Consider the following 19,828-nt stretch of genomic DNA (forward strand, 5'->3'; position numbering starts at 1 on the left):
CGTGTCCCTCCCTCGCTCGCCGCCGTCGCTTCTCATTAGTAACTCGATCTCTCGCGGAGCCGCGAGGTTCGCCCGCGTCTCTCCCCGCCCGCCGGCGGCTGTTTGTTTTCTGCCCAGCGGCGGGGAGCGGCCGGGTTTTGGGGTGTTATTATTTTTTCTTCTCCTTCTTCCCTCTCGTTTTCTTTCCCTCTCCTTCTCTTTTTTCTTCCCCAAGCAGATCGCTTTCCACTCTCCCTGCCTCTTCCCTCCGCCCTCTCTCCCTCCGGCCCCGGGTCCCTCCCCGAGCGGCTCTGCGCTCCCGGCGCCGCCGCCGCCGCCTCCGCGGTCCCCGCCGCGCGCGCCCGCCCTCGGATGCGCTGAGAGCCCCCGGCGCGTGTCTATGGAAATAGTGGGGTGCCGAGCCGCCGAAGACAAAGCGTGTCCCTTCCGCCCCCCAGCCATGCTCTTCCACGGCATCTCCGGAGGCCACATCCAGGGCATCATGGAGGAGATGGAGCGCAGATCCAAGAGCGAGGCCCGCCTGGCCAAGGGCGCGCAGCTCAACGGCCGCGACGCGGTAAGGGGGCCCCCAGCGCCGTGCCAACGCCCTGCGCGCCCCGGAGCCCCGGTCCCGGCGGCCCCAGGAGGATGGTGGGTCGTGAGGAGCCCGCGCCGGGCTGGCGGGTGGGTTTTCGCGGCTCAGCGCCCGCCTCTCTCGGCCGTGAAAAGTCTCCACCACGGAGACCCCCGCGCTCGGCACCGGCGGCCGCCGCTGTCCCCGGGAGCGCAGGGGATCCGGGAGCGAGAGGATGGGGACCTGAGACTCGGGTCCCAGCGCCCCTCGGCTGCCTGGCCTCCCCCCGGAGGGGATGGCGGCCCGGAGCGAGAGCCGGGCGCGGGCTGGAGGCTGGCGGCGTGCGGCCCAGGCGTCCGGGCCACGCGGGAGCCGGGAACCCCAGTCTCGGGTCTGACGGCGGGGCCTTTGGAGTGGACTAGGAAGGAACGGGCCACCTCGACTGCTCCGGACCTGGGCACCCCCAAAACGCAGCGACTTTCGGGGTCCCTGGCAGCTCAGCTCGGCCCCTCTAGCGAGTCGGGACGGAGCTGCGTGCGCTCCCGGGCCGGACCCGTAGGACCAGCCGGGAAACCTCATGAAAGAGCCGGCGGAGCGGGGCGCGCAGCCCGGGCGAGAACGAGCTAAAAAACGATGTGTCCCCTCGCTACTGTTCATGCCATTAAAAGGCACGTCCGCCCCGTAAAGAAAACCCATTAATAACCTATGAGCTGCCGCTTCCCGCTACGAACCGAACCCCAAACCGGACCCCCGAACCGGAGGGGAAAAACTACAAAAATCAGGGCCTGCGGGGGACCGCAGCTCAGACTCATCGGGAGCGCAGCCTGGGGCCGCTCAGCCACCTTTGGGGTCCCCTCTCCCACGAAGCGCCCAGCGCGGGTGGATGTTTCCGCATTTAAACCCCGAACTCAGCGCGTGGGCCCCAGGCCTGAGTCGAGGGCGAAACGTGACTTTTCCAGGCCCCCCCCAAGTTTCCCGGGAAAGGCCGACCCGTTTCCGCAGATCCGGAAGGAAGTGGCCAGAGCGTAGCTTTTCCAGCCCCGTGTTAGGGTCACCCCGTTTCCAAACAAGCAGCCAGCACCCCACATTTCCCGGGCGGGGCTCCACCCGGGGCGGTTGCCCCATCCCCAGCGGGGACGCAGGCGGGAAGTTGAATTTGAGCACCAAACCGCTGTCCCAGGACGAAGGTCTGGGTGCGCCCCGGGGTGGCTGCGCACGGGGGACCCGCCCCAGGGCCCCCCTCCCTGGGAACCCGCGCTTCCCACCCCGACCAGAGAGAGGACCAGGTCCCCATTCACCCCCATCAGAACTCTGTGCCCAAACCCGGAGCTCGGGTATAAAAGCCTCCCCCTCCTCCTCCTGCTCCCCGGGGTTTGGACACAATGGTGATCCCGTTTGTTTACAAACAATGTGCCGGTTGGAGCCCCCTCCCCGCTCCCCGCTCCCCAACGACAGCGCCCCGCGGGTTGGCCCCGTGTGCGCTGAAAGCCACACTTTCCATCTGTTTCCGTCTTGTTGGGGTTTGGGAACAGGCTCCAAACGACCATCCTTGCGCGCGCTCAGGCCTTTTTCAAAGAGGCTCGGGGTGGCCGGCGTGTCCTCGGGAGGCCAGCGGGTCCGGGGAACAGGCGGAAAGGGGGTGAGGCGCACAGGGAGGGGAGCGAAGGTGTCCCCGCTGTGCGCTGTGCGCGGTGGCGAGGTGGCACGGTGGCTCCCCGCGCGCCCTCGGTCCTGCGTTCCGCGCCCCCCTCACCGCGCTGCGCTCGCCTTGCAGGGCCTGCCCCCGCTGAGCCCCGAGAAGCCCGCGCTGTGCGCCGGCTGCGGGGGCAAGATCTCGGACCGCTACTACCTGCTGGCGGTGGACAAGCAGTGGCACCTTCGCTGCCTCAAGTGCTGCGAGTGCAAGCTGGCCCTGGAGTCCGAGCTCACCTGCTTCGCCAAGGACGGCAGCATCTACTGCAAGGAGGACTACTACAGGTGCGCGCCCCGCCGGCCCGGGAGCCCCCCCGCTCGCTCGGCTCCCCACACCCTTCGCCCCTTCGGGGACCGGTTAGGGGACCGGAGACCAGGGAAGTCCGCTGCTTCCTCTTCAAAAAGCAGCCCCAAGACGGACCGTGAGGATGGGTGGAGGGGGGGGGCGTTGGAATGGGGGACCGGGATGTGCAGCGTCCCCCCCCCCCCGCGCCGTGACCGCGCGCCCCGGCCCCTCGCAGCGCGTGGAGGGGACCCCGCCGGGAAGTCCGGGTGGAGTAAAGGAACGCATCGCGGTCCTCCGAGGCGAAAGCGCGTTTCTTTTCCGTTTACTACGAACCGGGCAAGCGCCGCGCCTTAGACCTGAACCGGTGGCCCCGGCCGCTGCCGCTGGGCTTTGCGTTCGGGCGAGGGCGGCGGGGGACCCCCGTCCATGACCCGGGAAGGTAGGACTGCCTCAGCCCAAAGCCAGGCGCCCCCGTTTCCCAGTTCCTCTCCGCTGGGGGGACTGCCGGCTGCCCGGGGCGCGTGTAGTTCATTCCTCCCGCCGCCGCGCCTGGACCGGGACGGGGATGGTGAGTGCGCGCAGGGATCCCGCTCCGCGCGCAGCCCCGCGAGCGACGCGGTTGGAACTGAAGCCGCTTTGGACCCCACGGGCCGTTTTCACGTGCACTGCAACCGCATGGCCTTCCCGTTCGTGGCGAGTCAGCTAGTGCAGAGGCTGCTGTTTTATTTTATATTTTAAAAATAAATATATTTTATTGATTTTTTACAGAGAGGAAGGGAGAGGGATAGAGAGTTAGAAACATTGATGAGAGAGAAACATCGATCAGCTGCCTCCTGCACACCCCACACTGGGGATGTGCCTGCAACCAAGGTCCATGCCCTTGACCGGAATCGAACCCGGGACCCTTCAGTCCGCAGGCCGACACTCTATCCAAGGAGCCAAACCAGTTAGGGCTATTTTATTTTCTTACAAAAAACAAACAAACAAACAAACAAACAAGAACTTGGTCCAAGTGGCTCAGGGCTTGAGCATCAACTCCAGGAGGTCACGGTTCGATTCCCGGTCAGGGCACAGGCCCGGGTTGTGGGCTCCATCCCCAGTGTGGGGCGCGCAGGAGGCAGCCGATCAGTGATTCTCTCTCCTCATGGATGTCCCTCTCTCTATCTCTCCCTCTCCCGTCCTCTCTGAAATAAAACAAAATTATATTTTTAAGAAATCTCCGTTTTACAGAGAAGGAAGCTTAGGATCAGCGGCTGTGAACGGAAGGGTTCTTTGCCCGGCTGATCACAACAGGACAAATGAGCAGATGGAATGAATGGCCTGGCGCGCCCTGTCCTGTCCCCCGGGAGGGAGCGCTCCCCCGCCAGGCCTGGGCCTCTGCTGACCCCCCCCACCCCCGCCCCAGGGTGTCCGGCGTGGGGAGATGGCCCTGCCTTGGCCTCCACCCTGACGCGCGCGGCTCCTTTTCCTTCCAGAAGGTTCTCTGTGCAGAGATGTGCCCGCTGCCACCTAGGCATCTCCGCCTCGGAGATGGTGATGCGCGCGCGCGACGCCGTCTACCACCTGAGCTGCTTCACCTGCTCCACCTGCAGCAAGACGCTGACCACGGGCGACCACTTCGGCATGAAGGACAGCCTGGTGTACTGCCGCGCGCACTTCGAGGCGCTGCTGCAGGGCGAGTACCCGGCGCCGCTGAGCTACACGGAGCTGGCGGCCAAGGGCGGCGGCCTGGCGCTGCCCTACTTCAACGGCACCGGCACCGTGCCCAAGGGCCGGCCCCGCAAGCGCAAGAGCCCGGCGCTGGGAGTGGACCTCGTCAATTACAGCTCAGGTGCGTCCCCGCGGACACCCTCCATCCCTAGACGCTGCGCCCCACAGGGAGGGGACCCCACGGGGCTCCTGCCCGTCCAAGATCTGGTTCCCAGGAGCCCTTCATATCCCTTCCACTGGGACGGAAGGAGGGAGAGGGAGACGGGGTGATGGGGATGGAGATGGAGAGGGAGAGGGAGGAGGGGGAGAGAGGACCCTTGATTTAAGTTGTGGCCAGAAAAACACGCTCGGCACCAGGCACCACCGTTCCCCATCGGCGTCCCCCCAACAGGCAAGTGGAGTCCTGGTTGCCCATTAGTTAACGAGCCCATTAGCGTCTGGCTCCGGCTCCAAGCCAAACAGCCCCCGGGCGATTCCTGGGTGGAAGCCGCTTTATAGATCCTGGAGAAGGCTTTCCTAAATACAGCAGGAGGAAAAAAAAAAAATCTCCAGAGCCCAACCCCACCGGCGGCCCTGGGGGGTGGGGGCAGGGGCTGCGGTCGGTCGGTCGCCAGCCCCGAATTAGCCAGGAAAACAGTTGGCAAGAGCGTGGAAAAAGCCAGCCCTGAGGTTGGTGAGAAGCCGCTGGCGGGCGGGGCGGGCTGGGGTGGGGTGGGGTGGGGATCCGGTGGAGGGCGAGCTGGCTCCGTAGGTAGGTCAGGGTCCAGGCCGGCCAGCCCGTTCCGGGCCCGGAAGGTGGAGAGAGCCTGCAGGTGAGGCCCGGGGGGGGGGGGGGGGGGTGTCTCTGTGTCCCCGACTCTTGGCCCTCCACCCACCTCCTCTTTTAATTGAGAACAAAAGGCAGGCACAGGCCACGGAGCGCCTCTCTCCCTTGCTGTTGGGGACCCAGGGACCGGTATCCGTCTCTCTCACTCGCCCATTTCCTATTGTTCGTAGCCTGCACCCCCTTCTACCCCCGGGTGAGGATGGGGACAGGCCTGGGGACCCCAGTCTCACTCTGCATAGGATGGAGGCCCCAGCCACTGGGAAAGGGGGTTCCTGTCCCCCTGGGCCAACTTTGGGGAGTCTTAAGGACCGGCCCTGATGATGTGACTTCACAGACCCTGGTCCAGCTCAGGCTGGGAACCTCAGGGGGGAGGGGGACTCGGGCTAGGGGCGTCGCTCTGTTGGAAGGGACCTTGGGGACCACATGGTGGCAGCCCCACTCTGTTGCCGTTTTCAGGAGTATCAGCCGGGGCGCGGGCACCCCAGAGCGCACGTAGACGGCCTCTAGTTTTCTCTCTCTGCCCCCCAGCGAGGACGGGTCGGGCGCCGGGTCTTTCTTTGGCTCCAGCAGAGTCCCACCCACCAGAGAAGTGGCTTGTCCAAGGCCAGGCGGCCGGAGGGAGCGGGTGGGGACGCAGAGTCCTGCCCCCAGGATCCCAGAGTTTCCAGGGTTGGACCCGCTGGGTGCGCGCTCCTCCCAAGGAGAGATCGAGAATGGGGGGGGGGGGCAGGCAGCGCGGCTGCAGTTGTCCTTACGGTTCCACGCCAGGGCCGCTGGGCGGAGGAGGAAGGGCCGCGGGCTCTGCAGGGCGCCCACCAACCAGGGCAGGTTAGTGTCGGGGTGGCGGTGACCCCGGTTTTGCTAAACCCCGGCAGGTGAGGGTCTCAGCTTCCAGCTCTCCCCGCTGCCCTCCGGCCAGGGCCCCGGTTCGGGACCCCTTTGCCCAGCGCGCTTCCTTGGTGTCATTCGGTGTGGGCTCCCGGGGCGAGGCAACCTGGGCGGGAATTGTCCTTTATTCAGAGAAGGCGACAAGGGAATCGGGGGCCACTCACCCAGGCTCTAGCGCCCTAATTAGAGAGAGAGAGAGAGAGAGAGCGAGAGATCAGCAGGAATCCCTGAAGGGTGAAGGACAATTCTTGCTAATTGGTTTCCGCTCATTGATTGAATCGAATTGGCTGAATGTGTTTTTTTTAAAAAATATATATTTTATTGATTTTTTTACAGAGAGGAAGGGAGAGGGGTAGAGAGTTAGAAGCATCGTTGACCTGAATCGAACCTGGGACCCTTCAGTCCACAGGCCGACGCTCTATCCGCTGAGCCACACCGGTCAGGGCCTGAATGTGGTTTTGCTTGGCCTCTCGCTTCACGTTAGGGGGATGTGGGCGCTCTGAGAGCAGGAGAACGTTGCTTCTCCTCCTGCTCCGAGGAGAACCCGCGAGTACACATCGACTTCTTTAAAAGAATGGAAGCTTCCTTCCATTTGGGTCCTCAGTGTGCAAACTGGTGCCGCCCCAAGGCTGTGGAGGAGGCTGACGCGTCCTTGCTGGAGGAGGAGGAAAGAGATGCGGGGCCTTTCTTACCCCCCGGAGTCTGCCCCCACCACGGGCCCAGATGCCTCTTCATTCACCCGCCCCATCCTCCCCGGACTTGCCCCGAGAGATGAGCCAGCACACAGTCCCTGTTTCTCTCGTATCAGCCGGAAAGAATCCGGAGAAACGGGGTTCAAACCAACCCCCTCCCCCCTTACAAAAACGCCCGTGAGTGTCGGGCCAGTTTGTTACAGAACTAGCGAAAGAAAGGCTTCGGCGAATCGAACACGTTCCAGGGTAGAGAATAAGACGGAGCAGCCCCGGCTGGCGCTCATTCTCCTTGGCGGGTGGCTCTCCTCGGGTCTTGCTTTGCCATCTCCGCTTCCTCCCGCGTCTCGGGGAGAGTCCCATTGATACCAAACAAATAGCACGTAGACGCTGGCATCTTTTCCAAAACACGGAGCTGAAACCTGCTAATGAGGCGAAGACTCCCAGCGAGGACGGGAGACTTGGCAGAGAGATCAGCTCGCGCTCGACAGCAGGCAGATGCCTTTCGCGGGGAATATTCGCGGGGTGGCTCTCCGCGTGTGCAAAGAGGCAGCTCTTTCAGGAGGCGGCGTGGAAATTTTATTTGGAATGCTGGATTGAAATGACCCTCCCCCCCCCCCTTGGGTGAAAAGTTGTAGTCTAGGACAGGCCTCTCTTGCTTGGATACATCGGCGTTCATTCATTGAGGGACGGAGTGTTCGCCGCGTCTCCAAATCTCCCCGATTTCAGAAGCGCCTGGTAGCGGCTCCCTCGGCTTGGCACTGACCCCTAGTGGTCTCCCAGGGACCAGTTACGACTAGAAGGTTCCTTCAGAACGGGGGAGAAGCTCACGTGTGTGCCCGTTTCGCGAGCGACCGCACAATAAAATAGTCAGATCTTCTCGTTAACGTGACGCCAGATGTGCGCGTAGAGGTGCGTGTGGTTAAGACAGTTTTAAAAGAGAGATCATTTCATCCCATAAATCAGGGGGCGGGGAGGGGAACCCCACGGCTTCCGAAGGAGGCCCCAGGGACACGCCATCGCGTGCCAGTTTACAGAACGAATGTATTTGCAGTTACACACGCAGGTGATTTAGGATCGTTGCGCCGAGCTAGCCTGCAGGCGAACTAGATCGCTCTATGAAGCTGAAATGTGGAAGCCCGTGGTCGGCAAACGGCGGCTCGTGAGCCACATGCGGCTCTTGGGCCCCTGGAGTGTGGCTCTTCCACAAAATACCACGGCCTGGGCAAGTCTGTGTTGAAGAAGTGGCATTAGAATAAGTTTAAGTTTAAAAAATGTGGCTCTCCAAAGAAATTTCAATCGTGGTCCTGCTGCTATTTGGCTCTGCTGACGAATGAGTTTGCCAACCCCTGATGTAAGTGCTAACACAGCCACGGAAATCACAGGGAGTCACATCCATGCGCCATAAAGCGCTAACCGCCTCCTTGCACGCGGGCCTGTGTTCTGTGCGGAAACAAGACCCATCGTGGCGTTGGACGCCCTGAAATTTTCCGCCGATTAAAAACTCCAGCAGCAATGGTATCAAACCTCCCCACCGTTATTGTTCACAGGCTTCCTTTGAAGGCTCCTGAGCATGCAGATCGGTTAGGAATCGCACGCACGTCTAAGAAACAGGACTTTGGGGGAGAGGGAGGAGCAGAGGGCATTGTGACACACCAGCCAAGTCTCCTGTCCCACAACGTGGAGAATCCCGCCCCAGGTGCTGTCCAGGAGAACTGGCGTGTTGTGTGTGAGACAGGAGCGCCGTCTCATTGGCAGAAGCCAGGGGGGACGAGGGCGGGACCCTCGGACCGCGGCGTGGCGGGTACACTTATAATCCGGGGGTGGCATTCAGCCCAGTTAAGTGGAGATAAGTAGGGTTCTACGGGGGGCCAGAAGGTGCCGTTTCACCCATTGGAGGATATACAAGTGCATTTCCGCGGGATGTGTGAACTTGACGCAGCCCCACGGGGCTGAACTAGGATAAAATTCCAAGTGTCTTCTCGGTTGTCGTATCTGCCGGCATCTGCTACCCTTGGCCATGGGGCTTAACAAGTCTCCGCTGCACGTTTGGGTGTATGTATCTGAGGTAGATTCCATTTATTTTTCTTTTCTTTTTTAAAAAAAATATATTTTATTGATTTTTTTACAGAGAGGAAGGGAGAGAGATAGAGAGTTAGAAACATCGATGAGAGAGAAACATCGATCAGCTGCCTCCTGCACGCCCCCCACTGGGGATGTGCCCGCAACCAAGGTCCATGCCCTTGACCTGAATCGAACCTGGGACCTTTCAGTCCGCAGGCCGACGCTCTATCCACTGAGCCACACCGGTTTCGGCTAAGGTAGATTTCACTTCAAATTGACTTGATTTTGCATGAATAGTCACGGACAGTTGTGTTGATGGTCAAGATGTAAAGTCTGCATGTCAGGCCATTGAGCTCCCGGCCGGCCTTGACTGAGAGCCTCCGAGGGGAACTGGTCTTTCCAGGGTCCGTGAGGTGCCCTGCGCGGTGACCCGGGCGCCCTCCTACCTCCGCATCTGATGGAAATGCCAGCAGAGGAGACGTGAGCTCATGCCTGGTCCAGTCCCACCAGGGAGAACCTCTTGTTTAAATGCATCTTGTGATGTGGCCGATCTCTTGATGGAACACTACTAACCTACTGTGTTTCTGGGTATATGAGGATTTACTGGAAATATGTTTGTTTATTTATTTATTTTTAAATATATTTTATTGATTTTTTTACAGAGAGGAAGGGAGAGGGAGAGTTAGAAACACCGATCAGCTGCCTCCTGCACACCTCCCACTGGGGATGTGCCCGCAACCCAGGTACATGCCCTTGACTGGAATCTAACCTGGGACCTTTCAGTCTGAAGGCCGACGCTCTATCCACTGAGCCACACCGGTCAGGGCTGAAAATATGTTTTAGAAAGTAGTTCTAACCAGGCAAGGAATATTTTACCGAGCAGAACGGAAACGCTAATATAGTAAGAGATGCCTCACTTGCTTCAACATTCAAGTTTCTCCACACACACACCCCCACTAGTGACATGATCAGGTTTATTTATTTATTTATTGTTTAAATTTATTATGATGATTTTTAAAATCTTTATTGTTGAGAATATTACAGACGTTCCCCCCTTTTCACCCCGTGGGCCCCCTCCACTGGGTTCCCAACCCGCCCCAGGCCTTCACCCCCCCTACTGTCTGTGTCCGTAGGTAAGATCTTCGGTTAATCTCTGCCCCCCCCTTTCCCCCCCTCCTTCCCTCTGAGATTCCTCGGTCTGTTCCACATGGCCATGCCTCTGATTCCATTTTATTCACCCGTTTATTTCATTCCTTCGATTTCTTGCTTGTTTATTTCGACTTTTAGGTTCAGTCGTATTGGTTGCCGTTTTCGGGTAATTCTGTTATCACGCAGTAAAATTCAGGCGGATCAGGTGGGACTGTACGTCGGATCGGCGTCTGAAATAAGCTTTACAGGAAGGAAAAAAAAAAAGATTGCCGTGGCCCTTTAAGTTGGGAAGTCGGCCGAAGCCGTGAATATCTTCCCTTTGTCATTGTGTTTACCCTGTAGAGCGGGTGGGTTTTTAGAAACGGCCTTTTCAATGCACAGCCCTCTGTCCCGGGGATAATGACCGCCAGGCGGGGCTGGTTGGGCCGCCGGAGGCCTTTGGAGAGGCCACCGGCTCTGTGCCAGGCCTGCCAGGCCTGCCAGGGCACAGCTCACGTCCTCCCCGCACACCAGCCAGAGCCCAGGGGCCGAGAACTGAATCTGGAAATGAGTGCCCTCCGAGCTGGGAGCTGTGGGGAGCTGTGGGGAGCTGTGGGGAGCCGTGGGGAGCTGTGGGGAGCTGTGGGGAGCTGTGGGGAGCTGTGGGGAGCGCAGGCCCGGGCGCAGGGCAGACAAGTCTGAGCTCAGGCCTCCCAGGAATACGTATTAAAGCAACTCCAAGGGGAAACTATGCTCTGCCAGGCACAGTCGCCACGTTAACCAGTGACAGCAAACAAAAAGGCCTCAAAAATCACATTCCTGTGATGCATAAGCAATCTACGCATTTCTGGTGTGTAACTCCCACCCCCCCCTTCTCCGGGTACTTTCTTTTTCCTGATGGACAAGGTTGTAGGAAGTTCAGAAAAGGCTAAACATTGCGCCCCCCCGCCGGTGTGGTTCAGTGGGTAGAGCGTCGGCCTGTGGACCGAAGGGTTCTGGGTTCGATTCCGGACAAGGGCATGTACCTCCATCTGTAGGCTCCTCCCCGGCCCCGAGCCCTGGGTCAGAGCACATGCAGGAGGCCACCCATCGATGTGTGTCTCTCACATCGCTGTTTCTCTCTGTCTCTCCCCCTCTCTCTCTCAAAACCAATGGAAAAAATATCCTCGGGGGGAGGATTCAAGAGAAGAGAAAGAAAAAGACTTGGCCGGTGGCGCCCGAAACTCTCAGATTCTCAGATTCGAGCGCGTTGAAATGAGCGAATGACTTAGACCAGTCAGTGGTCGGCAAACTCCTTAGTCCACAGAGCCAAATATCAACAGCACAACGATTGAAATTTCTTTTGAGAGTCAAATTTTTTAAACTTAAGCTTCTTCTAACGCCACTTCTTCAAAACAGACTCGCCCAGGCCGTGGTCTTTTGTGGAAGAGCCACACTCCAGGGGCCGAAGAGCCGCCTGTGGCTCGCGAGCCGCAGTTTGCCGACCACGGGGGCTTAGACCTCATGACAGAGGCATGGGCTCCGGGGAGTGCATCTCATTTCACAAACACAGGCCACGTGCAGATGCAGAGTCTCTCTAAACTGCGTGCGCGGGGCGACAGGAAGACACGAGGAAAGCGTTATTTTTCTCTCCCTTTTGGAGACTCCTCTCGCTTCCACCCTCGCAGCAGCTATTCATCCTACGTCGTCCTGGCAACCATTGAGCAGAAGAGGAGAGAGAGGTGCCGGGTATTTTCCTATGACATCAGCTGCGGTTGCGTGCACCTCCACAGGCTGGTGGGGCTGACGTTGGCCACGGACCTGTTTGGTTGCCTGGAGACACCCTCCTCATGGGATAGACAGCCGTTCCCACTGCTATTTATTTTTCATTTTATTTTTAAAATATATATTTTTAAAAATATATATATTTTATTACAGAGAGGAAGGGAGAGGGATAGATAATCAGAAACATCAATGAGAGCCCTAACCGGTGTGGCTTAGTGGATAGAGTCTCGGCCTGCGGACTGAAGGGTCCCGGGTTCGGTTCCGGTCAAGGGCATGTACCTTGGTTGTGGGCACATCCCCAGTGGGGGGTGTGCAGGAGGAGGCTGATCGATGTTTCTCTCTCATCGATGTTTCTAACTCTCCCTCTCCCTTCCTCTCTGTAAAAAAATCAATAAAATATGTTTAGAAAAAAAAGAAATACCGATGAGAGAGAAACATCGATCGGCCGCCTCCTGCACTCCCCCTACTGGGGATGTGCCCGCAACCAAGGTACGTGCCCTTGACCGGAATCGAACCCGGGACCCCCTCAGTCCCCAGGCCGAGGCTCTATCCACTGAGCCACACCGGCCAGGGCCTAACATATCTTTTATTGATTTCAGAGAGGAAGAGACAAGAGAGGGGGAGAGAGAGGAAGATAGGAACATCCATGATGAGAGAGAATCACGGATGGGCTGCCTCCTGCACGCCCCCCTCCCTCCTGCGGCCTGAGCCTGTAACCTGGGCCTGTGCCCTGATGGGGAATCGAACCCCTGACCTCCTGCTCCCTCCTTCCGGCCAGGCCTGTGGTGCATCCATCCATCCATCCATCCATCCATCCATCCACCCCCTGCCATGGCCCAGCCCAGCCCCCTCCTCCCGCCCACAGGGGCCTGCACTGAGCACCTGCCGGCCCCCTGTTCCCACCACAGGGTGCAACGAGAACGAGGCGGACCACCTGGACCGGGACCAGCAGCCCTACCCGCCCTCCCAGAAGACCAAGCGCATGCGCACCTCCTTCAAGCACCACCAGCTGCGGACCATGAAGTCCTACTTCGCCATCAACCACAACCCGGACGCCAAGGACCTCAAACAGCTGGCCCAGAAGACGGGCCTCACCAAGCGAGTGCTGCAGGTAAGGCTCCTGCCCGCGCCCCGGCCGGGGAGCTGGGTCCGCCCCCTGCTGGCCGACGCAGGGATCGCCGCCACCGCGGCTCCTGGGCGGACCTGGGTGATGATGCTCAGAGAGGGGGTGCTGAGATGTCTCGGGGGGCTCCCCCGGGAAGGTGCCCCAAGAGAGAGCAGGATCTTTAAAAAAAAAAAACACACAACAATGCAGCCAGGTGTCCCCCCGACCCCCCCAACCCAGAGATGGAGAGTGGGGTCCTCCCAGCCAGCAACAGCGGCCTCCCTCGTCTGCAGAGCTCAGGGGTAGGATTTGCACAAGCCGTGGCTTTGTTTTTTGTTTTTATTTTTGTTTTTATTTTTATTTAAGCTGTGGCTGTCGAGGGTGGCGTGCACGCTGGGCTCCCACACAGACTTGTGGGGGACCCCGCCTGGCTGGCCTCTCAGCAAACGCTTGGCGGCCCGCTCAGGTGTGGTGTTAGGACCTTCCAAGTTCAGGTCCACTCCCTTTTCTTTTTCCTTTTTTTTTTTCTTTTTTTTTCTTTCCGACTCCCCCAAAGCCACAGTAAGGCGAGCTGGAGCGGGCATTTTCTCACGGGAAGGAGCCACATTTCTAGAAACTCCAGGCCGCGGTCCTGGACTCAGCCGGGCCGGGCTCTCCGCCGGATGAAATGACCGGGGGTGGGGATGGTGCCCTGGGGCCCTCCCCCCTCTTTCTCAGGGATACAGGGTAGGCATGTAAAATCCCTCCCCCGCACCCCGTTTGGGGCTGTTTGGGGCCTGGTGGCCCGGAAGGATCTCCTTCCCGTGCTGAGAATACCTCCCGGGGGTCCGTCTCCAGAACAGCCCGAGCCCTGTGTGAAGGATGCTCGTTTCGTAGGAGAGAGTCAGGTTCCGTCCAGGACCCGCCTCTCCTCCTTTTCAAAAGACGGCGGCTGAGGAGTCCGGGTGCGTCTGCCCCCCATTTCTCTCCGGGCCTCCGTGTCCAGGGTGTCTCCACTTGAAGCTCATGCGTCCCCTGTGGCCCTGGTTAAGCCTGGGGGAGGGGATAGATGCAGTCGATAGAATATCTATACTATTCATGGAAGGAATCTATTGTGTTTTTTAAAAAAAAGCACACACAAAAAAAAGCAACTAAAAAGGCCCTTCTCTCCCAAGAAAAAGAAACCGTTATTTTATTTTATTTTTTTTAAATGTTGTTAAAAAATATTTTTATTGATTTCAGAGAGAGGAAGGGGGAGGAAGAGACAGAGATAGAAACATCCATGATGAGAGAGGATCATGGATCAGCTGCCTCCTGCACGCCCCACACTGGGGATCGAGCCCGCAACCCGGGTGTGTGCCCTGACCTGGATTCGAACCGTGACCTCCTGGTTCATAGGTCGACGCTCAACCACGGAGCCACGCCGGCCGGGCTAAAATATGTTTTTATTTATTTTTTAGAGAGAGGGGAAGGGAGAAGGATAGAGAGATAGAAACATCGATGAGCGAGAAACATCATCCACTGGCTGCCTCCTGCTCGGCCCCTACTGGGGGATTGAGCCTGCAACTGAGGCACATGCCCTTGACCAGAATCGAACCTGGGACCCTTCAGTCTGCTGGCTGACGCTCTACCCACTGAGCCAGACCGGCTAGGGCAGAAACAATTATTTTTAAAAAGAGAAACATATATATATATATATATATATATATATATATATATATATATATATATATATATATTTTTTTTTTTTTTTTTAAAAAGGAGCCCGGTCGGTGTGGCTCAGTGGTTGAGCATCGACCTGTGAACCAGGAGGTCAGGGTTCGATTCCCGGTCAAGGGCACATGCCCGGGTTGCGGGCTCCATCCCCAGTGTGGGGCGTGCAGGAGGCAGCCGGTCCATGATTCTCTCTCATCATGGATGCTTCCATCTCCCTCTCCCTTCCTCTCTGAAATCAATAAAAACACATTAAAATAAAATAAAATGTTTAAAAAGGGACAATACCATTTACTTTACAGAATTGTGAGGATAAAAAAAAAGGAAGAATGGAAGGAAGGAAGGAAGGAAGGAAGGAAGGAAGGAAGGAAGGAAGGAGGAACAAAGAGGAAAGAGAAAGAGAGAGACAGACAGACAGAAAAAGAAAAAAAAAGAATCTAAAATTAAACCTCGGTAAAGACATCCCTTGGGATTGGTTTGCAGGTTTGGTTCCAAAACGCACGAGCCAAATTCCGAAGGAACCTTTTGCGGCAGGAGAATGGGGGTGTGGATAAAGCCGAGGGCCCGTCGCTCCCAGCGCCGCCCCCCGCGGACAGCGGCGCGCTCACCCCGCCCGGCCCGGCGGCCGCCCTCACAGACCTGGCCACCCCCACTCTCCCCGTAGGGACAGCCGTGACCTCTAACATGGACAGCCAGGAGCCCGCCAGCCCCCCACAGACCACCTTAACGAGCCTTTTCTAACAGTGGTTTCCTGCTTTTGTGTTTTTGTTTTTTTAATGCTTCCTCTTCTTTTGATTCTGACCCTAATTATTATTATTTTATTATTTCCAAGATCTCCCCCCTCCGCCCCTCCCTCCTTCTAATATCTGGGGAATTAAAACAGCTTGGTGTGTAGCATCAGCAGCCACGTGGCCAATGAGTTTACCGTCCCGTCTCCTTGACAAAGTGTATTTATTATTATTATTATTATTATTTTTTGTCTACAAAGTGTAGTTGGATTTTTTTTTTGTGTGTGTTTGTTTTTATTTTTGGAAAAGTGAATCGGATCATTCAGTCGGCAAGGGGGGTTTTTGAATCATCCAAATGCCTCCTAAAATTGTATGTTACTTATTTCCAGAAATCTCAGAGGGGGGAAAAAATAAAAAAAGAGAGTGGTATTTTGATGGGAAAATAGCCATATTCCCGCATCAGTGATTAGGTTAATGAAAGTATCCGTCGATGAAAACTCTTTAGGGAATCTTGCCATTGTAGGTGTCCTTAGGGAATTTTGAAAACGTCCCATTTGAAAAAATTTTTAAACTGGAAAAAAAAGAATGTCTTGGACACTCCTTTTTTCTTACGAATGAGGAATATGCTTAAGCAAAAGCAGTCGCGGTAGCAGCTCCAATAGGAGAGATTCATTAGATTTATGAGGCTGAACAAGTCCTCCAGGAACGTGTCACAAACCTCCCCTTAGCTCCTTTGAACAATACTTAAACTCCCCACGTACCCACAAAACCCCAGATAGAGCTTGAAATCCTACATTTCTTAGCCTTCCAGAGCTGCACATGGTCATTGTAAAACCATTCTTTCCAAATTAATTTTTTCTCCCCCCCCCACCCCGCAGGGAAAGTGGAAATAAACAAAATATAATTTTTTAAGGAGTCGGGGGAAAAAATCCGCATACACTTAATTAATAGCTTTATGAATTGGCTTGAGCTGTACCATGATATTGTGTCGGGCATTCTACGTGAATCATGTTAAAAAAAAAAACAACAAAAACTAACTTAGTAGACTAATACCCGCAAGGAGAATTCTTTGATGTTCTGCTCTGGTTTTTTTTTTTTTTTTTACTTTGGCACAGGCCCGTGTATTTGTCAGAAGAAAACTTTTCTGACCTGAGAGATTTAAAGTCGTTGACGTAGATAAACTCAGAGGCCGCGTGGACGCTGATCTGAATATATTTCCTAGTTTACAGTAGCCTTTTTTTTTTTGTTTGTTTGTTTTCTTCTCCTTTTAATTTAAGCTAAAAATCGTGATGGTCTGGGCAGTGGTGAGTGTCCATCTGTAAGATTCCGTGGTAGTTAAATACCAATTAGAATGTGGATTTCCTAAAATAATAATAATAATAATAATAATTAAAAATAAAATAAAATAAAGGAGTCAAGATATATGTCTTGCTTTAGTGGATTGTTAAGAATAACTTTGCACATGTCCCCCCCCCCACTTCTCGGACCCCTCCAATCTCTGGTGGTCGAAGTGGCCGTTTCCTAGGTATTTTTTTTTTCAAGGTGTCCTGCCGGCTGTACAGACGTGTGGTTCCGTATTGACAGCTCACTGCCCACATTTAAAGTGCATTATTGTAACTTTTGCTCAGGGTCTTTAGGAAATTAGCACAGAAAAGTAGCTTATTTTTTAAAAAAATAAAAATAAAATTAAAGAGGACGGGAGATAAGTTAACACTGTAACCGAAGAAAGGTGTGATTTATATACTTAGCGTGGTGTCATCTTCGACGGGGTGGAAATCTTGACTTTCCCTGTTGTTTTTTTTTATTATTATTTTTTTATTACGTTTTTTGGGCATTTACCACTCACCGGACCAAACCTACCTTTGATAAGGCTGAGAGATATCCTTCCTACTCCTACAGCGACACTTAACACACGTTGTTCTTTGACGGAACAACCTATGGTACTATATCAGGTCTACTTTCTGAAGTAGACGGGTTATATAACTCAGTTCCTCCTATGTGCCTTAATGATCTCACTCGGAAGTAAGTTTTTGTGGAAAGAAAAAAAGATAATAATCAGGATTCTCTGTGTCGTTTGTTCGCTGTTTGAAACCCTTCGGACGCCTCCCTAGTTTTGTACTGTTTGACCTCTTATTTCTGAAAACTCTTTTTTACGGTGTATCCGGTTAGAGGGACGAACATGTCATAGGAAGCGGTGTGCCCTCTTTCAACGATAGTTGACGGAATCCAATAATCTTATATATTGAGCTTCGTGTGGATAGTACAGTTAAGTGGTCTAGCGCAACGGTCCCTGTTTCTTTGTTCATTGATAAAATGCATTGTATAGAAACTTATTTCCCCCCTCAGTATTTATTGGACCAAACAATTGTGATTTATCCTATTAAATCTGTGTGAACAAACCATGTTGAATCTAAGGAGTTTTATTTCCCACAAGTTTTGTTGAAAGCCTAACTGGGCCGATGTGTTTCTAATACTCTATGTCGAAGCTATGAAAGGAGTAAATACAAACGCTTTTTAAAAAAAAAAAATAGTCAAACATACAAATAGTTTTAAGATCTCCAGACTTCTGAATCGCTTGAAATATATACACCCCATGGGCATGCAATTGGACTTGCCTCTGAGTCTATTTTCTTAGGATAACAGTAATGCCCCATAGATTTGAGTCAGCCCACGTTTTAGAATTATTTTTTTAAATATTTTATATAAAAAAAGAGAGCGATAACGAACCGATAAAGTGATTGCATGAAAAAAAAAAGAAACCTTTAAATATGATTAAGATTTAATAGCAGGTCTATTTGAGCACCAATGGATGTTTGTAAATCTAAATAGAAATTGAAGACCCCTAAAAGCCGAGTTGCTCTGTAGTTAATAAATTGTCACTATGATTTTTTTCAGGGAGAACAAATCTTGGGGTATTACAGCCAAACATCCCGACGTTTGAAAATTCCCTAAAGTATTAAAAGAAGGGGAAAGTTTGATCGGAAATCCACAGCAGTGAAGACAAAGACAAATATTAGGTTATTGCTAACCACACACCCTAAAATAAACCTATTGAGCCAAAAAGGAAAAAAAAAAAAAAAAAAGAGCAAGAGAGAGAGACTTAAATGTCATTTCCTGATGGTGAACAATAATTCTGTTCTTTATGACGCCGAACACACACACACACACACACACACACACACACACACACACACACACACACGGGGGCTTCACGTGGTGCGGCTTAACACGTGACGAGATAGTCCCGTGCATACGCAGAGCCACCGGGCAGCGAGCGGTATGCGCACCCCACCTCTGAAGCCAGTCATTCCTGGAAAAGCAAACCCCACCCCTTCCTCTCACCAGCTTGCTTGCTCACGTGCCCTGGCCCTCCCTGCGAATGGCATCTTCCGATTGTCAAGTCAGAGCCACACCAGGGCTCACGGGAGAGTGTAGGGATCAAGCCCCCCCCCACCCCCCTGCTCCCGGTCCCCCCCCCCCCCCGCCGCACCCCGTAATTCTAGTCTCCTTGTTTATTCCTTTTTCGAATCAGAAATCTCTGCATGTGCCTCTCCACCCGCCACTCCCACTGTGCACCTCTGTATGAAGACTCCTCTTTGCTGTTTCCTGTATGATCAATAGCTTTCACGAATAAACATTTCCTTCTACGCGAGCATAGTCACCTTTATGGGGAAGCCACACACCGTGGAGACTTGAGTTTGCGCGCGTCTCCGACGTGTGGGACGTAGGAGAAAAGTCAAGTTCGACTTGACGGTTGAGGGTTCCATGCGGGTAGTCTAGGATGCGATTGATGACTTGGTTCTTGAACTTCTCCTGTATCAATGGACGTGTATTAAAAAAGAAAAGAAAAGAGAAAAAAGACACACACACACACACACCAAGAAATCCCGAATGACAACAAAATAAACTTAGAATCGAGTAGCTTTTGTAGACGGCCAGGGTGGCATGTACAGACCCTCTGTAAGTTTACACGTTCGCTATGCAATGGGCAGGCAGACGGAAGTATTCAAATATATTCTGAATGCTGCAGAGGCCCAGTCCTTGCAGAGTTCACATCATAGGACACGACACACGGCGGTGCACGTGGGAAGAGGGACACGTCCTATGTAGGCATGAGGTTGGTGTCGTTTTTGAGTTGTGAAAGGGGATATTGGAAGAAAGGATTTTTTTCTAAACGGTTGCTATTTAGCGGTATATCCAAAGCAGATGTGAAACACGCTGGCGTCTACCTTTCCAGAAAAGTTTTTTTTCATGATGATGAAATTTTTATTATATACAAATGAACCCTATGTAAATGATGTAACTTTTACGGATGACAGACATTAAATATTTCACTGACACGTGTTCTCAGAATTCTGAATGTTTTCTTAAATGCTTTCGCTTCCTGGATACACACAAAAAAAAAATAAAATAAAATAAAAACAAATGTAAAGAAAGAGCAACTCACGGTTAAAAAAAAAAAAAAAGCCACACACCACGACACGCAGATAATTCTGAGCGATCGCCAGGCAGGCTGGCTGCGTGGGTAACCTGCATCTTTACGCCTCGTTGAACCCTCACTCCTGGGTGTAGCACCTTAGATTTTCTGACCCGTTTCTGGCCGGTGTGTGGGAGTCCCTGCCCCCCAGCTTTGCCTCCTTTTGCCCATCTTCTCTGTCCCCTGGGGCAGTTTTGGTCAGAAATATTGTGGCACCTCACCCGGT

At 54.2% G+C, this 19,828-nt stretch overlaps 1 protein-coding gene across 2 annotated transcripts; it reads left to right on the forward strand.

Moving 5' to 3' along the window:
- Window positions 1–379: 379 nt before the first annotated feature.
- LHX9 (LIM homeobox 9) lies at window positions 380–18,077 on the forward strand (the record flags this gene model as incomplete). Of its 2 annotated transcripts, none has more annotated exons than XM_079763582.1 (5): window positions 380–556; window positions 2,328–2,530; window positions 4,007–4,362; window positions 12,509–12,711; window positions 18,021–18,077. In XM_079763582.1, the coding sequence occupies 5 exons, from the start codon at window positions 380–382 to the stop codon at window positions 18,075–18,077; spliced, it is 996 nt and encodes a 331-aa protein (XP_079619708.1). The 2 variants fall into 2 exon arrangements, with proteins under 2 accessions (XP_079619708.1, XP_079619707.1); XM_079763581.1 differs by lacking the exon at window positions 18,021–18,077 and adding an exon at window positions 14,881–15,138.
- Between the last annotated feature and the right edge of the window lie 1,751 nt (window positions 18,078–19,828).

The sequence above is a fragment of the Cnephaeus nilssonii genome (genome assembly GCF_951640355.1).
Source record: "Cnephaeus nilssonii genome assembly, chromosome: 23".
NCBI classification, from domain to species: Eukaryota; Metazoa; Chordata; class Mammalia; order Chiroptera; family Vespertilionidae; genus Cnephaeus; species Cnephaeus nilssonii.